The sequence below is a fragment of the Rhea pennata genome, chromosome 1 (assembly GCF_028389875.1).
Source record: "Rhea pennata isolate bPtePen1 chromosome 1, bPtePen1.pri, whole genome shotgun sequence".
NCBI classification, from domain to species: Eukaryota; Metazoa; Chordata; class Aves; order Rheiformes; family Rheidae; genus Rhea; species Rhea pennata.
The window spans coordinates 95438610-95462312 of NC_084663.1; the positions used below are offsets into that span (position 1 = coordinate 95438610).

A 23703-nucleotide genomic window follows, 5' to 3' on the forward strand; every position below is an offset into this window, starting at 1 on the left:
CTCTGCAGTTCTGCCCAAGATTTTATGTTATTCAGTCATATGTTTCCAAAAAAATCACTTCTTTAACTCAACGTCTTTGTAACTTTACCAGAAAGAGAAAAAAAAAAAAGGAAAGAAAATATCGTTTTTCTTCATTGAATACTAGTAATTTTGTGTAACATACTTTTGTCTCAGAAACAGTAATCCCTTTATTTGCTTCACATTAAAAGGGGGAAAGAGCATTCACTGTATAGGCTCAACTACAGGCAACAGATTAAAATATTGCCAAGTGTAAAAACAGAGCAGTGCTAACTCCAGTTCCCCAAAGGTCACATTTATTTGGGTCTAGAATTGTCAGCTGATCAGCTTCAAGGGAATAAGGCCAGCTACAAGGCTGAGATGATTGTAAATGGTAAAGTCAGATCCATCACTAAAGGAAATGATCTAATTTTCCACAATTGCAGCAGATAATAAAATTAATAATCTTCAAATACTGTTTTGGATTTTTATATATATTATATATATAAATATATAAGCATAAACATATATATATAGATGTTGTATCTGAAAGTAAATCACCTTTCAAGACCTTTCTAGAGGCATCTATACACACTTTTTCTCATTTGCCCATGAGGGAAGAGAAATTAATCCCAAGTAATTACCCAGAATTCGAACAAATTCCATATAAAGATCTGAAAGTATAAATACCTAAAAACAAACAAATAGTTTATTCTTTGCAACAGTTCCATAATCCTAAGCAATTAAAGCACTGATAGTATTAATGGTATGATTAAAGTCATGTAGATAGTTTTTGGCACTGAAAAGAATCAAACTCAGACTTCTATTCTGCTATGCATAGTTTTGGGTAGAGGAATTCCTCTTTCCTCAAATTGCATCAGTAAACTTAGTATTCATTTACAGATATACATACACCAAGAGAAATTATCATTTCCATTTAGGTATGAATACCAAAATCTCCATAGATGACAGAATCCTTAAAGGCAGTTTGAGGAGAATATACATTATTAGACCTCAACCCATCAGATCATTATGTTTCAAGATAAAATGTGCTGAACTTTCCCATATTTAGTTTTTCACATACACTGGTGACCTCTTTAAACATCAGAAATTAGTAATCTAATTCTCATCCATAAAATGAGACTGCTAAGAGATTTTTTACAACAACAATCTTCAGGTACTACTTCTACTTGAACTCCACATATGGGACTAGTTTCTCACTAGGAAATACAGGCCTACATTCTAACTATTCACATGTGGAATTTGAGCATCCAATTTAGACACCTACAGTTACAAACACCTTTTCAGAGAAACCCCATAAAAGCAGGAGTCTGTCTTCTTTTAATTATTGAGAGAAAGAGATGCAGTAATGGCAAAATACCTGAGCAAGATTTCTTGTTATTTGAATTGCGTGCCGGTCTTACTGAAACTAAATACCGTGGTTCTGCATCTGTAAAAAAAGAAAGCAGCAATTAGTATAGACTTGCTATTTATTTGAGAGAGGAATTAACCTATAATTCACATAAAAAAGTGCAAGATTCCATGAATGCCTGACAGGTTATCCTATCTTTGTGATCTTCAGGTATGTTTCCTTTAAGATTTATTCACCAATCATTCAGAAATATTCTAGCCATCGAATAAAACACCTCTGCACACAAAACTGGGCCCTTCTTTTGACAAATATGTATCAAAGTGAAGATGGCAAGACATATATGCAACATTTCAACCCAAACACTACTTTGGCAGTGAAGGAGAAGGAAAGCCTGGATGAAGACAAAGAAGAGACAGCAAAATGGGTATAGAAGTTAAGAAGATACAGCCTGAGGCGGGCAGACATTGCTGGTTGCACCTCTTACACAGAGACTGAGGGACATTTGAGACTTGCATTCTGCTACAAGGCAAGATTTCCCTAGGCAGTAGCCGCTTGTAGCTATTTACAACCTTCCCTATCTCAAGGTCTGGCTCATGAGCAACAGAAAAGAAAGACTTCAGAGGGAATTTGCCTAGTCTACTGAACAGTATAATTATATTCATATAATACTTTTCAAATTATTCCAGCATAAAAATCAGAAATCTCACTTTGTTCTTTTATATACGTGCAGTCTAAGAGAAAGCAACACATGGCTGGAAAAAGCTTGTACTCTATTGTTCCCATCGTTACATATGCACACAAATAGAGAACTCAAGTGTGGATTACTGTTGTGGTTGCCGATGCTGCCAGCTGAGGATGACTTCCAAGATCAGAGGCTGCTGATGTAGATACTTTAAAATAGTATTTATACTAGCAATTATCTACAAAAAAATCAACTTCAAAAACAAATCTCCACCTCCATCAGTAGCTAGTGGCATATTTGGTTATGAAGTCAAAATAGTCTGTTTTCTTCGTATATGTAATAATTTTCCTCTGCTTCCACTGCCAGTCACATTACACTGGTATGTCTTACAGAGATGGTTGTTTTAATGTTTTTATAAAGAATAATTTGAGCAGTTTTGCAGTGATGTTCCAAAGAGTTACAGGAGCACTACCAGAGGATGGAGCTGTCTTACTGACTACAACATATCCTATATTTTTTAAAAATAAACAACATACTGTATTCTACTTTTAAAATTAGCTGTGGTTTCACTATAGAGATTCAAAACAAAGTAAAAACAAGTAAATATAAAATGATAACCCTCACTGACACATTCTGCAACACATATTTTGTCTTTAAACTTTCGGAACCATTTTGTTGCAGCCATTTTTTCTTCCTTGTAACAAAACTAAACTTTCTACTATCTGTATTCTGCTTCAAGCTATCGACCTGTTTTCCTCTTGTAAGAAGTTTCTCAGTAAAGAGCAGACCTATCAGTCTGTACTGTAACACTATAAAATAAATAAATAAATAAATAAATAATAAATACATCAATGATTTAGCAGGGCTTACTCCCATAGGCTAATATTAAATCAATCAAGACTTGCATGACCTTCCAGTTACAGTCAGACACTTGTAATATAGTCTCCACATCAGCCACTGGCTTTTTTAATAAGTACGATACATACCTTTTGCATCGAGTTATTATGAAAACTGACTGTTAAGTGCTTTGACAGTTTTGGGTACTCTTTATGAAAGCAGAGTTATTGTTGACTTTTAATAGCCATGGGATAATGTTTGTATATAACCCATAAAGGGCTGTGAGTTTGACTGTAGACATAATTTTGCACACAACAGAAGAGCAACAGTTTAGTGGTTTTCTTATTCAATAAATTCATCTCAGAGATGAACTACATTTTTCATACTTTCCAACATCTACATTGCTTTCGCATTTAACCATTATGCATTTTCTCATAGCAAAAAAGAACCTTTGCAATGTACTTCTAAAAAAATCTGTACATGATAGACAATCTCTATTTTAACTCCAGTTTACACATCTATGCAACTTCCCCTAAAAGGTGCAAATGCTTCATGTCTAAAGATGCTAGTAGAACTGGTCACATTACATAGTTAAACAAACGCAAAGCCTTTCCAAGGATGAGAATTTTCAGCTTTCAATTTCAAGCCTTAAGATTGGCCTTAAGCTCCTTTTGAAGTAAATCAAAACTGCATCCGTTCTCAGTATTCAGGCATTGTTAGTTGGGTGTCGACTGTGAACCAGTTTGTGAATATCTCAGAAATACTAGCCTTCATAAGGCATAAGGATATGAAGCAAACCAAGTTTGCTGTTACTTTTATATAAAAACTAACACATTTTTGGGACATTTGATTCAGTTTGGATGAACACAAGTACACATGGTATGAGGCCACAAGTTCAGATGATGTTTCTGGCAATGAAAGGCATAAAAGTTAACTGTGCAGCTTAAAATAATAAATGCTTTGATTAAAACAATGTTGAGAGGGACATAGCAAGCTTAGTTTGGGGAAATTCATCCTCAGAAAGAGGGAGATTTTTCATTGCACCTGATATCAGATGTTAGAGCTTTCAGTCCTTAAATATTTAAGGCCAACTGCTATTCTCACCCAACTTTAACACTTGAAAAGAAGTCATGGGAGCTTGTAGAGAGATATGCAAGGGTAGAATTCAGCTCACCATCCAGCTAAAGTAGATCTGATCAGCGTAATTTTTAAGGAAAAGTTTATTCTATGTAAAAATTTTCTTCCGTTTAAGATAATTTGTCTACATCTGTATTGAGAAAACATCAGGTTTCCTGCATATTCCAGTGCACTAAATACCTTGTCGTTCACCAATTAAATACAACCGCTAAGAAATCTCTCTCTTACATCCAGATTTCTATAATAAGAGATCAAGGAAGGTAAGCATTGATTGAATAGAAAGCTTGCAATACTACTTTGAAAGTTTATTCTAGTGTGGAGAAAACTGCAGTAACTTAAGTTCACTAATTCTGTGTACATAAGTCACTGGAAATGCATACTCTGGGTATACTTTAATTGTTTATTTATTGTTTTTAAATGGGTTTCAGCTAAACCAAAAATAAACATAACTGAAATGAGTATTGAAAGCAGCTGCAAAAAACAGGCTAGAGAAAAGAATTTGCTAAAAAGAAGTAACAACCTCAACTTGAAATTATCCTTTCATTTCCAAAAAAACATTTTTAATATTTATGGAGGAACAGTTCTTCTGGGATTTGTGCAACAATCTGGACATTTTCTATGCTGGCACCTAAAAGCAGTATTAGATGACACATTTTAAAATAATTTATTTGTTTTTCTAGTAGTTTAAACCAAGCTCTCTTGTGTGCATTCACGTCCACATGCGAGACTATTACCAACACTTTCACAAAGTGCAGAGCACCCTTTAACTACCATCAAAATTCTTTCAAGCATCATCTTGAAAGCTCACAAAGTACAAAGTTACTCTTCAGAAATGTAAGAGTATATGTTTCAATAAACAAAATGCCCACATAGTGCTACAGAAAGTTAACCAAATGATTGGAAAGGGACAGTTTTGTGCTGCTCCTTCATTTGAAAAATTAATTCTGGCTGAAGTCTGAAATGATGCATGCAGAACTATATAAATAGCTTATCTGTGAAACAAAATGTGACAATAAATAAAAATTGTAACTGTCTCCCCACACATCTCAGAACTACAAAATGTGATACTTATCGGGAATCATTATTTCTATCAGGTGTTTCTGTTCTGTAACAAATATTTTATGCTGGAATATTTTGTGTTGAGTATTGTTCATCAAGCATTCGGGGGGTTGGTAAGTGTTCACCATTAAAGAATAGAGCACATCCATATTTTCCAGTGAACTCACCATTTTCCTGATATTACTATCTATAAAGGAAGCATTTAGCAAAATAGGATAGGACTAGATGTTAACAGAGTCTTGTTATAACAGGCAGGTTTAAGAAGTACCATCTGTCTGATCTAGGGACACTGATTTCAGTCAGTATTATGATCTTCTTAAGTAAAATCAGAATCTGAAATGATCAGAAGAGTACACTTAGTACTTGAGATACAACACTAAAATATTGTTCTGAACGTGACTAAAAATATATCTTAATTTAGAAATACAATGTGAAACTCCATGCTACAACAGGTGTTAGAGAGCAGCAATCGTAATTTATCTTAGATTCATACATTTGATACAAACATGCCAAGCATTACACAGAAACTGAGGAATACAGGCCTTCAAACACTTCTGTCTGTTTTGCACATGGAGACACATTCTATACCCAAGAATATGACTGAAGGAGGGAACGTCAAAGGGCTTGGTCAGTCTTACCCAGTGCATCCAGATTCAGTTGTAGAAACTGGAGTTCTTTCTTAGTCTTGCGCTGCAATTTAATGTTTCTTCTACTAAGTTCAGAAGGTCACTGAGTCTTTGCACTGATTGCCATCCTCTCCTTGAGAAAAGCATCAGTGGCCATAATGACCTAGAAATCAGCTGATGCTTCAACAACTCATTCATTTTCCAGGACTTAAAAATTGCCTCACCAATTTATTAGCCTCTATGAAGTTGCAAGAACTCTTTATGATCCTTTGTTTTCCTTTATGATGCCTTTATATGCATAATGCAGTTTCTATATGCACACTTGCAAGGAGCACCTTGTATTTGGAATACAGATATACAAATACCAGGTATTAAAATCCAAATGAAGAGGAACACTAGTATTTCTAAGAGGAGAGGTGAGGAACATAGGAGCTAAAAAACGAAATGCTGCTGGTTACACTACTTCATCTTTATGTTTAAGGGATGAACTAAATGACTGCCGAAGAATTAAGCAACAGAAAGGTGACAGTCAAACTCACGAAAGTGTTGTGTGTCATTATGCTTCCCAGAATTTATCAACTATTTACACTGAGATACACCTAAAGAGGAGTGCATTTCCAAAATACAATGACTGTCTGAAACGCAAATCAGAGTAGAGATAATACAGTTTACAGCTGTATGTTTCTTAACTTGTATGATCTGTGTTCGAAAAGGTAATGATACTTATTTAAGGTAAATGATTAAATATCTAGACACAGATCCAAGAATTCTACATTTGACTCAGAAAATACTTCAAATAACAGTGTTAGTATACAAAAACCCCTGTACCTTTTCTTGTAAGGTACCAGAATCTCATAAATAAGGGATCTCCACAGAACTATGCAAACTTTAACAAGTTCGGTTTGAAATACATCTGCAAATTCTGTATGATAATCTTTGAGCCTCCTTCTGCTTAGCTGTTTTTTGCCAATCTGTCACTACTAGGACAGACAAAATAAATCCAATTGTTTAAACCTTTTATCGCCTTTTTCCTTCATTAAGGTTGGAAGGATAAATGCCATGGCAAACAATTCATTTTAGCTAGTGCACAAGGACATTTTAGTGCTGCTCTCTGAAGAGCATTTAACAGTCTTTTTTAGTTCCTCTGAATTATCTCTGATAGAAATAGATGTTCTGGAGAGTAAGGAGGGTTTATTTCTTTTGTAAGGGACAAAAAGACTAATCTCCTCTAAAGGCAGAGTATTCTCAAGTTGGCACAAGTTGATGTGCTTTGCTAAAGAACTCTACCTTCCTAAACTAAGGTTGAGAAAACAAAGGGACCAAAAGCAATTCTTGTCTTTCCCTACAGAAGAAGATACTGGATAATGAAAACTGACAAGTGTACCTAGAAAATAACAAGGACGGGACTGCTCTATGAAGAAGCACTTTTTTATAACGCTGAGTACCCAAGTCTGTCTACTCCCTCCAAAGTCGAAAAGAAGGACCGAAGCCACAGAATAGAGGTGGAAGACTAGAGAACATTGTGCTTCAGAGAGAAAGATACTGATAACATAGAACAAGACTTAATTCAATGTATTTATTAAATACTGTTGGTTAAGTAATGGGATTGACAAGTGTCAGGGCTGGGATCCAGGTCCAGGGAGGCTCAGTACATGCACAGTGGTATTCAGTGCACAGGAGCTAAGGGAAAAATTTGTGCCTCTCTTCAGTGCTTGAGCACCTAGAAAAAGCTTGCAAACATTGCAAGAATGAGATCAGGGCTGATTTTCAGTATTTTAGCTAAAAAATGAGATCATGATTTGTGCTTAGCTCTATGCTCAGTTGTATTGAAGTACCAGCAGTTCCTCTCCACTGAAAGCACAGCTTGCACCAGCAAAAGGCAACTTTGAAAATGACAAGGATTTTTCTTCCTTTTGCACATTCGCATTGTCAGATTTACTATGACCCAAATTCCATTTGCACTACCACAGAGAAGCCACACTCTCTCTCTCTCACACACACAAAATGGTATCAATCCCATTTTTGTGGGCTATAATAAACACCATTATAAGCCTCAGTTTTTAACAGTTAAACCAGGAACTTTCGTAAGCACTAGAGTATCCCAGCAAGTTTTGCAAAAGGTGAAAGCTATGAGTAAATTCTCAGCTATGACCAGCCAGTCAGGAAAGCTGCAGAACACATGCTTTCAATATGTATGGTTGGATCTGGATTTCTTTACTTACCTAGTTTAGGGATACAATTTAGCACTGAATGTTTCTGGTACACTCCCTCAAAGTTACAGATCAGAAATAAAGTTCAAATAGTGAAATGCTCTATTTTTTAATAGCAAAGCACTACAGAAACCACTCAGATGTATGAGACAATCTCTTGTCAAAAAGTAAGCCTAATTCTTGGTGTTACAATTTCTCAAACATGGACCGTTTTGATTATCCAGTTGAGTCCTCAATATGACGCTGGAAACAGTTAGATAAAATACTTTTCCGAACTCCTCCTTCATTCATTCAGATAGTGTAAATACACACACTACCTGTAAACACAGGCTAGAATTCTTCCACATCTAAATCCAAATTTGACCTGTAACTTATAAAGCAGAATTGCCGATACATTCTCTTCTTACACTGAGGGTCAAAAGGCACAGTTTGGTTCAGATGAAGAAAAAGCCAAACCAAACCAAAGTATGACCCACTTTATCCCACTCTGAGCTGGTTTTAGAAACTGAAATTGCACTTCATTTTGTTCTCTAGTAATTAATTAGTTCTTCTTTTTAACAAATTTTCCTGATTCCATCCATTTTGGGGAGTTCCTCCAATAGTATCAGCAAATCCAAAGAGATTGACTTAAAATTTTCCTATGTCAGGAAAAACTAGCACAAATTTCTCAAGGAAATCCTGTCTTCCTTTGTGAGTCATACAGACTGAACAGATTTATCTAAAAATTTAAATCAAGCTCAAAACTTTCGTAAAGTCTAGTCACCATATTTATTAATCTAGCTGAATTTATGTTTTGGTATCTTTTGACACAGTCTCATGACCAAAAATAATGTTGCTCACTGTCATGTAAGCTCATAAAGTATACACAGTACCAAAGAAAATACATCTTGTGTCTCAACAGGTTTTCCCACTTCCTTGAATTAAGCTTTGTTGCTGCCTATTACTGTCACTTACTCTTCACCCCAACTCAAACCCAGTTATCTAGTTATAGCTGGGTAGATGAGGGGAGAGCAGTGGATGTCGTGTACCTTGACTTCAGCAAGGCTGTTGACACTGTCTCCCATAACATCCTCCTAGAGAAGCTCAGGAAGTGTGCGTTGGACGAGTGGACAGTGAGGTGTATTGAGAACTGGCTGAAAGGCAGAGCTCAGAGGGTCGTCATCAGTGGAGTGGAGTCTAGTTGGAGGCCTGTAGCTAGCGGCGTCCCCCAGGGCTCAGTACTGCGTCCCATCCTGTTCAACTTCTTCATCAATGACCTGGATGAGGGGATGGAGTGCCTCCTCAGCAAGTTTGCTGATGCTACCAAGCTGGGAGGAGAGGCTGACACAGCTGAGGGCTGTGCTGCCATTTGGAGAGACCTGGACAGGCTGGAGAGTTGGGTGGAGAGGAACCTCCTGAGGTTCAACAAGGGCAAGTGTAGGGTGTCCTGCACCTAGGCAGAAATAACCCGAGGCACCAGTACAGGCTGGGGACTGACCTTCTGGAGAGCATCTCTGCAGAGAACGACCTGGGAGTGCTGGTGGATGACAAGTTGACCATGAGCCAGGAATGTGCCCTTGTGGCCAAGAACGCCAACGGTATCCTGGGGTGAACTGGGAAGACTGTTGCCAGCAGGTGGAGGGAGGTGATCCTGCCCCTCTACTCAGCCCTGGGGAGGCCTCATCTCAAGTACTGTGTCCAGTTCTAGGCTTCCCAGGACAAGAGAGACACGGAGCTACTGCAGAGAGGCCAGCGTAGGGCTACAAAGATGATCAGAGGGCTGGAGCATCTGCCCTATGAAGAACGGTTGCGAGAGCTGGGCCTCTTCAGCCTGGGGAAGAGAAGATTGAGGGGGGATCTTATCAATGTGTATAAGCACCTGAAGGGAGCGTGTCAAGGGGGCAGGGACAAACTCTTTTCAGTTGTCCCGTGCGACAGGACAAGAGGCAATGGGCAGAAACTGAAGCACAGGAAGTTCCGCCTGAACGTGAGGGGGAATTTCTTCCCTGTGAGAGTGACAGAGCACTGGACCAGGCTGCCCAGGGAGGTTGTGGAGTCTTCTTCTCTGGAGATATTCAAGGCCCGCCTGGATGTAACCCTGTCAAACATGCTCTAGGTGACCCTGCTGAGCAGGGAGGTTGGACTAGATGATCTCCAGAGGTCCCTTCCAACTTTATTGATCTATGATTCTATGATCCAGCAATGCAAGAAGCAGCTCAGGAGTTTATTACCAGCATTAGCTCCTGACAAGTTCAAGAAATCCAACAGAAATCTTTCCTCTTTGTATATGCCCTCTGCAGGCAATTCCTGATTCATGGATAATGTCACACAACAGTTGGGTCACTTATTTAATTCAGTTGCAAAAGAAAGAAAAACAGGTACTTTAAGAGAAGAATCACTGCAGTGAAGCGCTGAATATTTTAATGCAGGGATTATAGGCAGATGTCACACTTGCTCCAAAGACACACATTTCTACTGGAAATGCTAGGAAAGATCTTTTTTTTCATTCACTTATTCTCAAACATGAACATACGTAATAATCAATCACTGACTTCAAGTTTAATATTAATAGGATCAAAAGAGATGTATGAGACAGCAATGAGTTGGCAGAAAATGTGACAGTAAATTTCATCTGAATTCAACAGTGATAGGGTGGGAAATACAGAAGTCATGGGCCTTGTATATATTATTGCATCAAAAATGTTAGCTGTAGTTTCATTATTAGTATGTCTCCCTGCTCAGGCGTATATATCGCTGTTCTAAGTGGGGATGATTATTCCAAACAGAGAAGAGATGATGCTGCTCTGCTAACAAAACCAGGGATTCAGCGCTAGCTCAAGTTGTAACTACAGTTCCATGCAAAGAGTTTCATTTGATCTCTGATGCAGTCAACATAGCACAACTTCTCAGCATTTAAAATAAATAAATAAAGCAAATCCAATCCAATCAAAACTAACATCAGTAAGAAACTATTCCAAACAACAAGAACTATTTGTTCTCCTTGAAGGATCTCCTAATTGCGCTTTCATCCAAAATTCTTCCCCAAGAGAACCTTAAACAAACAGAAAAAGCCTCGAGCAGCAACCCCATTAAAAAAAAAAAAATAAGAACCCTGAAGAGTCATATTCTTCTCATTCTGTTTCCACACTTCATGACCACAGTAACATGCAAAGCAAAAATACCTTACCAAGTTCAGTTATGTATGTTTTTCCTTCAGAAGGTAAAGGAATGTACTGATTAGAAAAGAAGCTGCTTCCATAACCCAGGACAAAACCTTCAAGTTTGGTGTTTTGACTTGGTCGGAGATACTTCATGCAAACGGTATCATCTGTTGCGTTGATCTGAACTTTCAGACTCTGTCTTTTTACTGAGGAAAGATTAAAAAGAAGAGATGATCAAAATATATTATCTTGTAATTATATATTCAGTAATGTAATGTAACAATAACAATACAGAGTAGTTCCATTTGGTAGTAGCACACAACTGAACAACGGTTTAAAGGTACAGTTTCTTGGAAACTATGTGTATTTCAAAAAGTAATCTAACAGCCATGTAAAATCATGGTTTCTAATGCATCTTTTCTCCCCATTTAGTTTTGAAAGATGATGAAATACAATGCCAGATATCAAAGACAATGATAGAAGCCTAAAACCTTCTACAATTACAATGTTAGAAAAAGACACGAAATAATTAGGAGGAAAAACAAGAAAAATAAAAGCTGTCTTCTCCTTTAAATACAGGAGTTAAAAATAATAGTAAACATAAGATCCACAGGTGAAAATTGCAAGGAAAGTGTGGGGGGGACTTTTTTATTGTTAGTAAAAATGTAATGTTTTAACATTAAGTTAGTCACATTGTGAAATCAGGATAGAGGATGAATAGTAAACTGTTCTTCTGAATTATTCTAACTTCTAAAAATGGAAGATGAATAGTAAAATATCCAAATGAAACTGCAACAGCTATTATTTATAAGGCAGAAAATGTAATTTTCTACTTGGAATACACCAAGACACCCAGATTACCATATATACTTAATTCTGAGTTACCAAGAAATATTTTTAAACATTTATTTTGGGGCCTTCTAGGGGAACAGCAACATGCTGTATATCCATCTACAAAATTTGTCTTAAAAATTTTATCTGAAAGTCCATTAAGTAGCAGCACTTAGGCAATAAACCGTCACTCCTTTCCCATTTAAACTCCAAGATTCCCAAAGACTACAAGACTTCTCTAAACCTCAACTCCTGCTGTTTTCAGCATTACAATATCTTCATGGGGGAAGCAAGGTGAGGGGTTGCTTCATTAGCTGGGAGACATTCCAGCTTTTTTTTGTTTTCATTATGTGAAGACACTTAGTAAAAATGTTCTGTACCTTCAAACTCTACAATTAATTTTTTCTAATTGATAGTAATTTGTTAAAATTCTGTAGTCTGCTAAAGCCTGTATTATAATAACTGCCTTTAGAGAGAGGAATGTAAACAAAAGGATTGTCTCCATCAAACACATCTAAGACATCAAGACTTGCAGTACTTGATTCAAATAAGAAAATATTTGATTTCCGTATTAAAATTGCTAAACAGACCCCACAGAAGTTTAAAAAAATTAGTGAAGATCTAATTTCATATTACATTTACAATAATTTCCCATTTTTAATATATCAATACATCTATAATATAGATACAACGTAGATAACATATTACATATGACCAAATTGCATTCTTTTCAATAAACTCTGCATTTCAGAATCACCAAAATTGAGGGATGAATTTTTACAGTTAAATAACAATAATCAAAGAGCCTGACCAGCTTCTGTAAATGAATGGAAAGAAGTGGAGCAAATCATGGGCAGTACTGACAAGCTTTCCTGTCATAAAAACAAAAACAGATCTAAACAACAAATTGAAAATTTCATAGGAAATCTATGGGAATTTGTACACTACACAAAAACCATTTTACAGAGGAGGTTTTTCTCTCTCTCTTTCACCCCTTTCCTTTTCTCCTTACCTATGCATTTTAATATCAAGCTACTTAAACAGAAATAAATAAGGAGGAAAAGCAATGAATCCTTTTGTTAGTTTGCATTTATTTCTGTTATTACCTACACTTAATAGATCATAATTATTGTTGCTATGTGGTGATTACTCGGCATACATTAATTGAGTTGATGGGCAGCAGCCTTGTTCTTTGAGGTGAGGTGAGCTCAACAGACTCCCGACCAGCTCTCATGCTGTTTCTCTCAGGAGAGACCAATGCGCTGAATTACCTACACTCTTCTGCCGTTAGCACCATCTTGGCAACAAAGGATCCTGATTGAAATTAGTAACACTGCTTGCTAGAAACTGTAGCTATTTAGTGCAACAGCCTGGGTTCCAAAGAGGGACAGGCTGCGAAGGAGGAGACAAAAAAATCAAAGAACGATGGGGATGGAGGAAAGCGAGGAAGCACAGAAGGGCTCTGGGTCAAGGCATAACCGTCAGTATATGGTAGATCACTCTTGGCATGGACTTTTAGTTTGCAATGACGTATCTCCCCAAACAAGGTCAGTGAGCTATTTAGCCACCAGACTGGTCCAGGTCAGCCTCCAACAGGCAGTTCTTGTGTTGTGCCTTACAACAGCTTAATCTGCCAATTTCCTTCCAGAACTCTTTGAGTTCTTCTAACGCCTCATTTTTGTGCCCACTCATGCACAGTATACTTAACATTATGCCATAAATCACAAACAAAACAGGCTGTGAGGCAAGCCTCTTTTTGTAGCTGAGTACGTTATAAAGAAATAGTTCTTGAAGAATTAAAGAAAAAATTTGTTAAAATGTCCCAGAACCAAAGAGGTCATATAAGTTGCAAACAAAAAATTCCAGCAAAAACCTTAAAAAGTGCAGCTCTTCTTAAGGTGACCATTAGGAGACCCAATGTGGAAGCTTGGAAACCATGGAGCATACAATACTGCAGAGGGGCTGCTGCTGTTAGCTAGGGAGAGCTCAACAGGACTGCAGCACAGACACTGCAGGACTACGCAAGAGAAGGCCAGCCAGCAGCTATATAGATATATAAGGGACTTTGTATCAGTTAGCTTGATGAAGGGGGGCTGCTCTCAGCAAAATAAATTTTACTTGTGTTGATCTCACAGTATTTAAAACAAATAACAGAGAAAGCAGGCATGGCCATTCTGAGTAATATCATCCCTATCTTGGCCAGTACACAGATAAACATTCATTAAACATGATCAAATGGATGGGGCAGGTCCCACAAACCTGACTGCTGTGATATCATGATAACATATATCTGATTTGGAGAAAATACCCTTGTCATATTATGATTTTAAAATATCTTTTTTTCCTCTGTCTCCTTGATGAAAAATAGCAGAATGATGAACTAGACTCCCTCTAATTCCAATGCAAAGAAATTCTGAAAATATCTTACAAACAAAAGAGAACACTTTCAGGCACAAAATAAAGCAATGTTGTCTTTTCCTAACTCATATTCACTTTTGTCAGCTTTTGGCATGCATTATTGAAAGCCTGGCTGTAAGCATTTGTGGAGTAATTCTTTTACCTTAAGGCCATCACTAAATGGAAGATTCTGGGATCCATAGCTACCTCTGAAATATAATCTTTCCATCCCAGCTTGCCAACAGAAATTCCAAACTGATCTGCAAGTATGCTCTACAACAAAAGACAACCGATGGCCAAAACAGCATGACAAACAACGTGCAGCAGATCTGAACCAAGAACACATCATAAGGCACCTCAACCCCCTCAGATTCTAGGAGAGGCCTCTTCACCTGCAAGGTGAAATTTAAAGTCCAGCCCCATGGCATCAGCTGCAATGTAAGGAACCAATTACTGTTAATTCTTCAGAAAGAAGAAAATAGCCCTGACTAGTCTGAAGAAGACACTTGGGACAACCATTAGTTTTGCTAACTGGAAAAAATAAGCAGTCAGAAATAGGCAAAAGGAGCCAAGAGCAAATAAACATTGGAACATTAGAAAAATTTAACTGTAAGTGACCTAACTGAAGTTCACATCTTCAAAATGTGGACATAACTATTGAAAATAAAACATAAAATATTCAGATGGATATTTGTTCTATAAGCTTTGGGGTCACTAGAGATTATGTGAAGTATTTTCTTCTTCTTATCATTTTAATCATGGAGAAAAGGGGAGAATTCAGAAGCACAGCTACTACCTCTAATTCTCATCGGCTAGTTTTAACTGATGGTTCATCTTTGGCTGCAAAACAGAGGTGCCCAATTTTCAATCTCAGTTTCCACTGCAAATGTTCAGTCAAAGCCATTCTGTTTTGGTCTAACATCCCACTAAGAAAAAACAGTTGCAAAGTAGTCCAAAAAGACAAAACAGTAAAAGGTAACAGTTAGGAATAGATTTATATAATTCCATTGCTATTTAGTAACTGGAAAGAAATAAGGAGATAAATATTAAAACGGTTCACTGGGCAAGTTGCAATAAAATAGTATTTGTTTTGTAATTCAGTAGTGGACACAGTGAAATTTCCAACATTAAAAGCAAATAAAGCATGTGAGGATTTGTTTCCCCAAAAAATAAACAGATCAAATTTGATTCAGTAACACAGAGTTAAAGGTTTTAAAATTCTGCATTCCATGTTAGCAACATCACTGGTTGCTAACAGTATTACTGTCGGTAACAATAGATGTGGAGTTAGTTAAAACTGCCAGTAGATTTATTTTCACCTGTTTCTAGGACCATGAAAGAAAGCAGGTCATGAGGTGATTGGAATTTGAATTAACCAGCTCATTTCTGTTTCTAGCCAAAACCAAAAATGTACCTTGACCCTGTCAAATAAAGTATCTTTAGCTGAAGAACACACTATTTCCCTCTCTAATTTAAGAGGACATATCAACTTCTGGCTGATAATTCATGAATTAGTTATTAGAACATTCAGAAGTAAATTTAGTGAAGCGCTGATACAGCAACAAACTTCAAGAATCACGTGTAAATGGAACAAAGTAAGTATTTTTGTTCTTAAAATAAATTTGTCTTAGCAACTCACATTTTGAGCCATCTACTCACCTGCTTTGCTGAAGATGCAGCAAAAGCACTATGGTGGCAAGATGCTACACGCTTACTTATTCCATCATTCTACCGATATGGTTTAAATGCATATGAACACTCGCAATGGTCTGCAATTCTGTTTTTCTTTTTCATAGAAAAACTCCATAGAGTGAAAAGCCTTGAACTCTGCCCTACAAAACTAGGAGGTGAATACAGCTGTGCTGTATTACAGCAAATTTGGCTTCATCATCAGAATTCCTTTCGCCTTACATTGAAACTGTTTATTTTTCACCATTTCAAAGAATTTAGAGGGCATGAACGAAAGATCCAGCACTGCCACCCACAGTGCTTGACAAACGGAGCATGCCTTAAGAAAATACCTTAGCACTGCCTATTTGTGAGCACCACCTCACTTGTAACATTCAAATTGTTCACAGCAGGGCTTTCATTTTCCAAATCTGGTGCCATAAGTACCACCAGCCAAGACTACAATGATAATGTAACACTATGTAACTTTATTTTTGCTATTTTATCTTTTTGTATTTGTTTTGGCTTCTCAACATGGAGAACTGATGGTTATTTGGCTCACAACCAACTATAGCTTAAAATGGGAAACATTTAAAAATAGTTCTGTTTCCATGCAGTAGAATGAACAAGAAATGTTACAGAGAGAATCACAGTCACAGAATCATAGAATAACTGAGGCTGGCAGGGAGCTGCATAGGTCATCTAGTCCAACTGTGTGCCCAAAGCAGGTCTTACCAGATCAGGATGCTCACCTCCAAAGATGGAGATTCTACAATCTCTGCGGGCAATCTGTTCCTGGATTTGACCACCCTCATATAGAAAAAAAATCCTAACATCTACCTGGCATTTCCTATGTTCCAACTTGCCTCCATCGCCCCTTGTTCTATTGTTGTGCGCCTCTCAGAAAAGTCAGGCTATGTCTTCTTTGCACCCTCTCGTAAAGCAGCTGTGAACAGTTTTAGGTCAGCTTTCTCATCACATATTATATAAAACACCAATACTCCCAATATAAAATCCACACTGACAAATACTTGACTGATGAAACTAGGTATCATATAGACCACATCCTTAACAAGGATAACAAGATTGTCTTGTTAAGACTGGGCTTTTAAGCTAAAGGCATTGAACTGAAGTCTCTAAGTGAAACAATTTTTTCAAAATATTATTATCCCAACACTCTGTACCTAAATCTAAAATTACTTCAGAAAAATAAACTGTCAACACATAGCTGGTTAACTTTTCAAAATACACATGCATGTACATCTGCAAAATTAGCCTAGCTCACTAGCTTTCAACTTACGCTCACAGCATCTCTAAGCTAAGGTAGTTTCCAAAAAGCATAAATACAAGCCATCTTGTTCTTACTCAGGAGCCTACATTTATTATACAGAGGGTTACTAGAATGTGTTTAAGGATGAGTAATGAGAGAGATTCAGCATGAAGTTTCCTGTTCAAATCCTAACCATCTCCTTAACCTCAGTTTCTCTCTCACCAGTCCATTGGTTCTGCTGGTTCCAAAGCAATTCTGTTGGTTCTACAAATCAACTGAAGAGCTGAAGCAAATACTTGATTTTGAAATGTTTTGAAGCTCATTTTATCTATCAAAACGTTGTTTGTTTTCCTTTGTTATTCTGCTCAAGAGTTATCAGTTGGACAGATCATTATTTTCTTCATTATTTTTAAGAATAATTTTTTAATAAGACTTTTACCTAGTCATCAGAAACAGTTCTCCACCTTAAAAAGTTGTACAGGGAAAAACAGCAGCTTTTGCCACACGCATCATTTTTCCAGCTTTTTTCAGACAAAATTCTCAAGTTCTTAGCCTATAATTACTCCAATGCAATTATGATTCCTAGGCTATGATCAAGACTAGTTGTATTTTGAATACAATTATTTATTTATTTATTCATAGCTTTCATTCCCTACAATAATTAAAATGCTGTCCTTTTTGCATTGAGATGTGCTGCTACTTTTTATACTCACGGCCAACACAACTATCAAACATATAAATAGTAGGTATTTCATGTTTTGACTATGCTTGATAGATAAAAAAAAATAAGCTTGCTGTTTTATTAAGGCTTGTTACCATAGATCAGTAACTAGAAACTAATAATCAATTCTGTCTTAAGTTTTTAAGTTAGCAACCATTTTTGATTCCCATTGATACTGGGAAATAGATGCACTAGCATGGCAAGCATGACTTGTCCTATGACACACAGTAATTTAAAAAGTAGATCACTAAAGAAGGATCTAAGTAACCTAAACTCTATCTAACAGCTGGTGTTTCATAAACAGAGAGAGATGGATACCTCTGAAGAGGATCTAAGTGTTAAAGCCACTTTATGTCAACTGATAAGAAAAAGAACTTTGATCAAAACTATCTAATAAAAACTAGAACAGGCTGTATCCAGCTACAATCTTTACACTATGCATCTTATTATACACTTAAATTGGTAAAGTAACTCAGAACTGCCTTTTTGTTCAGTAGAGGAGCATATAAGTTCTTTGGCTACTGAAGACTGGCACAGATTACTTTTATGCAAAACAAGTCAAGGTGAGGTACGGAGGAAAGACAAAATCAAGGTAAGCTAGAATAACTTTGATGATTAATTCATCTGAATCATTTTTTATCAAGTACATACAGAGCACAGCAGATAAGACCTCTCTACACAGAAGGCAAACTGACATTTAATTACGTAAACTTCTGTATTTGTATAACATCTATATTGATCTATATATATACACAGAGAGTTATAAAAGCAAAATTAAAAATACTAGAATACTAGAATTTTTTAAAAAACTTATTCTAATGTAACACTTCAGACTGCATTTTCTAGCTTCTCTTGGTCATTTTGAATAAATCTTCTTTTCAGCCACTATAACCACAATACAAACTCTTGGTACATTTAGTTCATTTCAGATACTGCATTTAGCAAGCTCAAGTTTTCTCGTAGTCATTCCACTACCAGATGTCCTGTGATACAAGAATAATTTGTTGAAATATCAACTTCACTACTCATTCAACACACAAATAAAGAAATCTTTAAAAGACTTTTAAATGAAATCCCTCCCTTCTATGCCTTTAAAATAAATCTTTATTTTAAAGATGGCAACTCTTTTTTTAGGACTATCAATGCTATTGTTCTTAATAGACTGCACACAGCAAATAAAATAGCATAAATTATGATTCCCCTCCTTACTTCTTTCATGTCATGAGGCAATTTTGGAAATGTTGTAATATATCATGGAAACTCAGGAGGAAAGTAGTATAAATACTGGAAATATGAGTTTGACCCCTCCAGCAGAAAAATGGCAACACAATTTGACTTTTTTCCTTATAACATATTCCTCAAACACATGATACAGTAATTTAAAGTTACTCCCTAGATCTGCCTGGATGTTAATTATGAATGAGATAACAGCAACAGACTTGTTAAGCAGCATGGACACATTTATTTCTCCCTTTGAGATTCAGCACACACAAATTAGGTCTGATACGTGTGGCTGGATGTTTACTGCAATGGTGATACATGTGGCTGGATGTTTACTGCAAAGGAAAGGGCTTTAATGCTTTGTTATGTCTTATTAAACAATTAGAATAAAATTGACTAGAATGAGTCTAATCAAGATTTTTTTTTTTTTAATCGAGAATGCCTGAATTCAAAACCTTTAAGCATGAAAATCATGTAATCTCCAGTAACGGTGACATAAAACAAGTTTCCTTAAAAGAAATAAAGTTAAACTGAATACATCAAACAAAAATCAACCATGATTACTATTCCTCAATAGAGGTATTCTACATCCAGCCTTAACAGTAATTCAAATCCATAAATGCACTGACCATAGTTAGAGGACTAGAACTGGTGGGCAAACCATGAAAGTCAAGCACTGATTTAACTACAGGAACTTGGAACTTAGAGGAAGTTAATTGGAATAGCATTCTCTTCTCCTCTTATTTTCATTTCTTATTTTTCATTTTAGCTTGTTAAGATTCATTACACAATTCAGAACAGAATTCTAAGTTAGGTAAACTCCAGTCAGGCATTGCACTGACCTCATGCATACTCAATAGGCTTTGAAGAGCAGAGCAACTATCACATGAAGTGGATGTCTATGGTAAACACCTTCTTCTACCACAGTACTGTTAAATATTATAGCCTTTTTATTTCTTAAGGTGTCATCAATGAATGATACAATGTGATACAATCATTAAAAACTGAATTGGTAACATATTCATTCTGCTCACCTGTCAGTGTCCAAAAACTGCTGATAACCTCTTCTTTCTATCCTAATTAAAAATAGCACAACTTCAGCATAACAACCTTATTATCTACTCTAGGTATATGGAAAAACATGACAGAATTCACTTAAGTGATACAAACAGTATTAACCAAATTGAAAATTGCATGACTGGTAAACTACTTTCTGTATTTGGTCCACTCCACATCATACACTGCTGATAGCTGTTTCTAGAAAAAAAAATAACTAAAATGGCTAATCATTCAATTTATTGAGTCCTTGTGTTCACAGTAATTAGAAAGATGCTGGAGAGCATCTCTGCAGAGGAGGACCTGGGAGTGCTGGTGGATGACAAGTTGACCATGAGCCAGGAATGTGCCCTTGTGGCCAAGAACGCCAACGGTATCCTGGGGTGAACTGGGAAGACTGTTGCCAGCAGGCGGAGGGAGGTGATCCTGCCCCTCTACTCAGCCCTGGGGAGGCCTCATCTCAAGTACTGTGTCCAGTTCTGGGCTTCCCAGGACAAGAGAGACACGGAGCTACTGCAGAGAGCCCAGCGTAGGGCTACAAAGATGATCAGAGGGCTGGAGCATCTGCCCTATGAAGAACGGCTGTGAGAGCTGGGCCTCTTCAGCCTGGGGAAGAGAAGATTGAGGGGGGATCTTATCAATGTCTGTAAGTACCTGAAGGGAGGGTATCAAGGGGACAGGGACAAACTCTTTTCAATTGTCCCATGTGACAGGACAAGAAGCAATGGGCAGAAATTGAAGCACAGGAAGTTCCGCCTGAACGTGAGGGGGAATTTCTTCCCTGTGAGAGTGACAGAGCACTGGACCAGGCTGCCCAGGGAGGTTGTGGAGTCTTCTTCTCTGGAGATATTCAAGGCCTGCCTGGATGCAATCCTGTCTAACATGCTCTAGGTGACCCTGCTGAGCAGGGAGGTTGGATTAGATGATCTCCAGAGGTCCCTTCCAACCTTGCTGATTCTATGATTCTATGATCTTTTCCTCTCAGTACTAACCTTAAATGTACGATCATCTCCATAGATTCATATAAAATTAAGAGTCTTTGTTGGTTCTAAATTTAAGAGTTCTTAAGAACACAAAAAAATGAAGTTGCCCTAACACGAGACCAAATACTATTCTTTTAAAATTTAGTCTTGGTACTGAGATTAACATTGCTACTTTTATGCCTGGGGGAGTAACACTCAGATTTCCTGTTTTTATGTTTCAGATTAAGTAAATCCAGTAGTTTACTATATTTTTAATAAAACTTTTCTGAAAAATATTTTTTAAACCTTTTAATTTTTCAGTTATAAACTGTAATACTTTTTACAGCCTTCGCTTTAGTTCCTTTTACCATTTATCAAATCATTGTACAGATTCACTATCATCTATATTTTTAAGGGTTTTCTTTTCTTTCTTCAAATAAGGTATTTATTGGCATTCCATCTTTTACTCTGTTGTAAATGAACTTGTAATTAGAGTGCATAATCATAAACGCTTGTGCAGAATGAGACTACAAAAATGCTGCAAATGCACACATGGTTACAGAATTTCATAGCCTTTTAATTCTGCATTTTGTGTTCTATTGTTGGGTATCATAATGACCACCCAGGGAAGTAATGAAACCTTTCAATCCCCTCAAGACTCTTAACATCTATCAGTAAAATTATCTTTCTGACTGGGCATTTTGCCAGTAGATTTCCTAGCTACCTGATGTCCACAGAGAGATATTGAAATATGGAATAATACATTCTATTCAAGAACTGTGATATTCGGGTGAAGATGGTAATTCAGCTTAGATCTCCATAAGAAAATATGTGCCTAGAGCCAACCCCATCATTCTCAGTGCCCTTTCTCACAGCAATCTTTCAAAATTACTGGGACTTCTCCTCAGCTGGAATGCATAGTTTGACCAACACTAATCTAAAGCTCTCCATTTTTAATGGATATATCCTGAACAGATATTTCTTAGAGAAACAGAAGGGAATCTGGCAAATAGATCCTCTTGAAGTACAGTCCTTCCGCTGCCCATCTTGTTAAAATCTTTAAAGTATTTCTATTAGATAACTGCCCACTCTTCAAAGCTTTCTGTGCCAATGCCTCTCCAGTGGTCATGACAGCTCAAAGTTTAGTTATTAACTGCAGCTTGCTAGTGTTTTGCAATCAGTAAGGACAAGGAGGAGATGAAGATTTCACTGTCAGTAATTCCAACACGTACATAAGAGTTTCACTGCTGACATGCTGCCATTTTTCTCATCTGTTTTCAGGTCACTCAGGCACTTCTTTGAAGTTCCATTCCTTTCACTGAGTACTTTTCACGACTCCTTTCGAGTATCACTTTAAAATTAATTTTTATTGAGCTAAGTACAGTAACTGTTGTTATATTCAAGGCACAAAACAGAAAAGAGCCAGGATTCAACCTCAGGATTCCATCCTAGACGTCCAGCCCTCATTTCTGGTTTTCGCTCTGCAACCCACTTCCCATCATTTGTTAACATCACATGGAAAACAAAATCAAAACAAATGAGAAAATTAAAAATGATAACAACTTAAAATAACTAAGCCTGCAGCTCAGGTGGAAAAGGGTACAGGAATTAAACTTCTGAAAGCCTGTTTGGACAGAGTTCTGACAACCTGCCTCTTACTCCAGGCCTAAGATATTTCTTAATTTTTCTCATAAATCTTAGAAAATTTCATTCATTTCTTTTCTCAGTAGGTAAACTGATTTGTGTTTAAAAGTAATATATGTCAAAAAATTTAATTCAAATAAAAAGTTCCAGAAATTGTTGTAAGTGCACAATTCAACATTCTTGCAGGTTAGGGACAAGAGATCAGTCATTTTAACTCACTAAGGCTCCCTGAAATTCCTTCAAATCGAACCCAAGTCAAACCATTTTTGATAGACATTAATTTTTGAATTAACAGCACATCCTTTTTCTCTGAGAAAGTCCTTGTTAATGAAACAACCTCAAACTCTGATTTTGATTTAGTTTATGGACCACTTATTTTCCTGTACAATAGAGCTTGATTTGGTTCTGATATAAATTACTGTTCCAGGGCACTGCCCTCCTGGCTTTACTTTCAGAGGTGATTGTTTGTTGTTGGTTTTTCCAGACTGTCCTGGCACATCATTTTCTGGGCTGATGCAACCCCACCTAGACAGAGCTGATGACACAGTACCTGCTTCTTGCCCAGAAAAGCTGGTCTCTCCAATCCTGGCTCCTCTCCTGTCCAAAGAACTGGGCCCAAGGCGACTCCACCCAGGCTGGGCTACAAAGAAAACTGCATCTTGGCCAAAGAACCTGACAGACTATGCATAAGGTTATTCAATAAAGGAATGCAGAAGAGTATGGGGAGCAAGAAAAGCCTCTCAGGTTTTCTAGATCTAACTCCTTTTTAAGCCCTCAAGAACACCAGCTAATGCAAACACCAAAAGGCCAATGTGGTCTTTGAACAGGGCTGGACATAAGATGTGGAATTTCTCTAACAATAGCACCTCAGTA

The 23703-nt window shown here is 37.0% G+C and overlaps 1 protein-coding gene across 32 annotated transcripts in view; it reads right to left on the minus strand.

Moving 5' to 3' along the window:
• Positions 1-23703, minus strand: part of ABI3BP (ABI family member 3 binding protein) — a 173832-nt gene that overhangs the window by 137015 nt on the left and 13114 nt on the right. For all 32 annotated transcript variants that reach the window (XM_062596154.1, XM_062596364.1, XM_062596355.1 and 29 more), the window contains exons 2-3: positions 11087-11266; positions 1379-1447 (exon numbers count right to left, since the gene is read on the minus strand). In XM_062596154.1, the coding sequence (XP_062452138.1) occupies positions 1379-1447; positions 11087-11266 (249 nt within the window). The remainder of the gene's footprint in view (positions 1-1378; positions 1448-11086; positions 11267-23703) is intronic.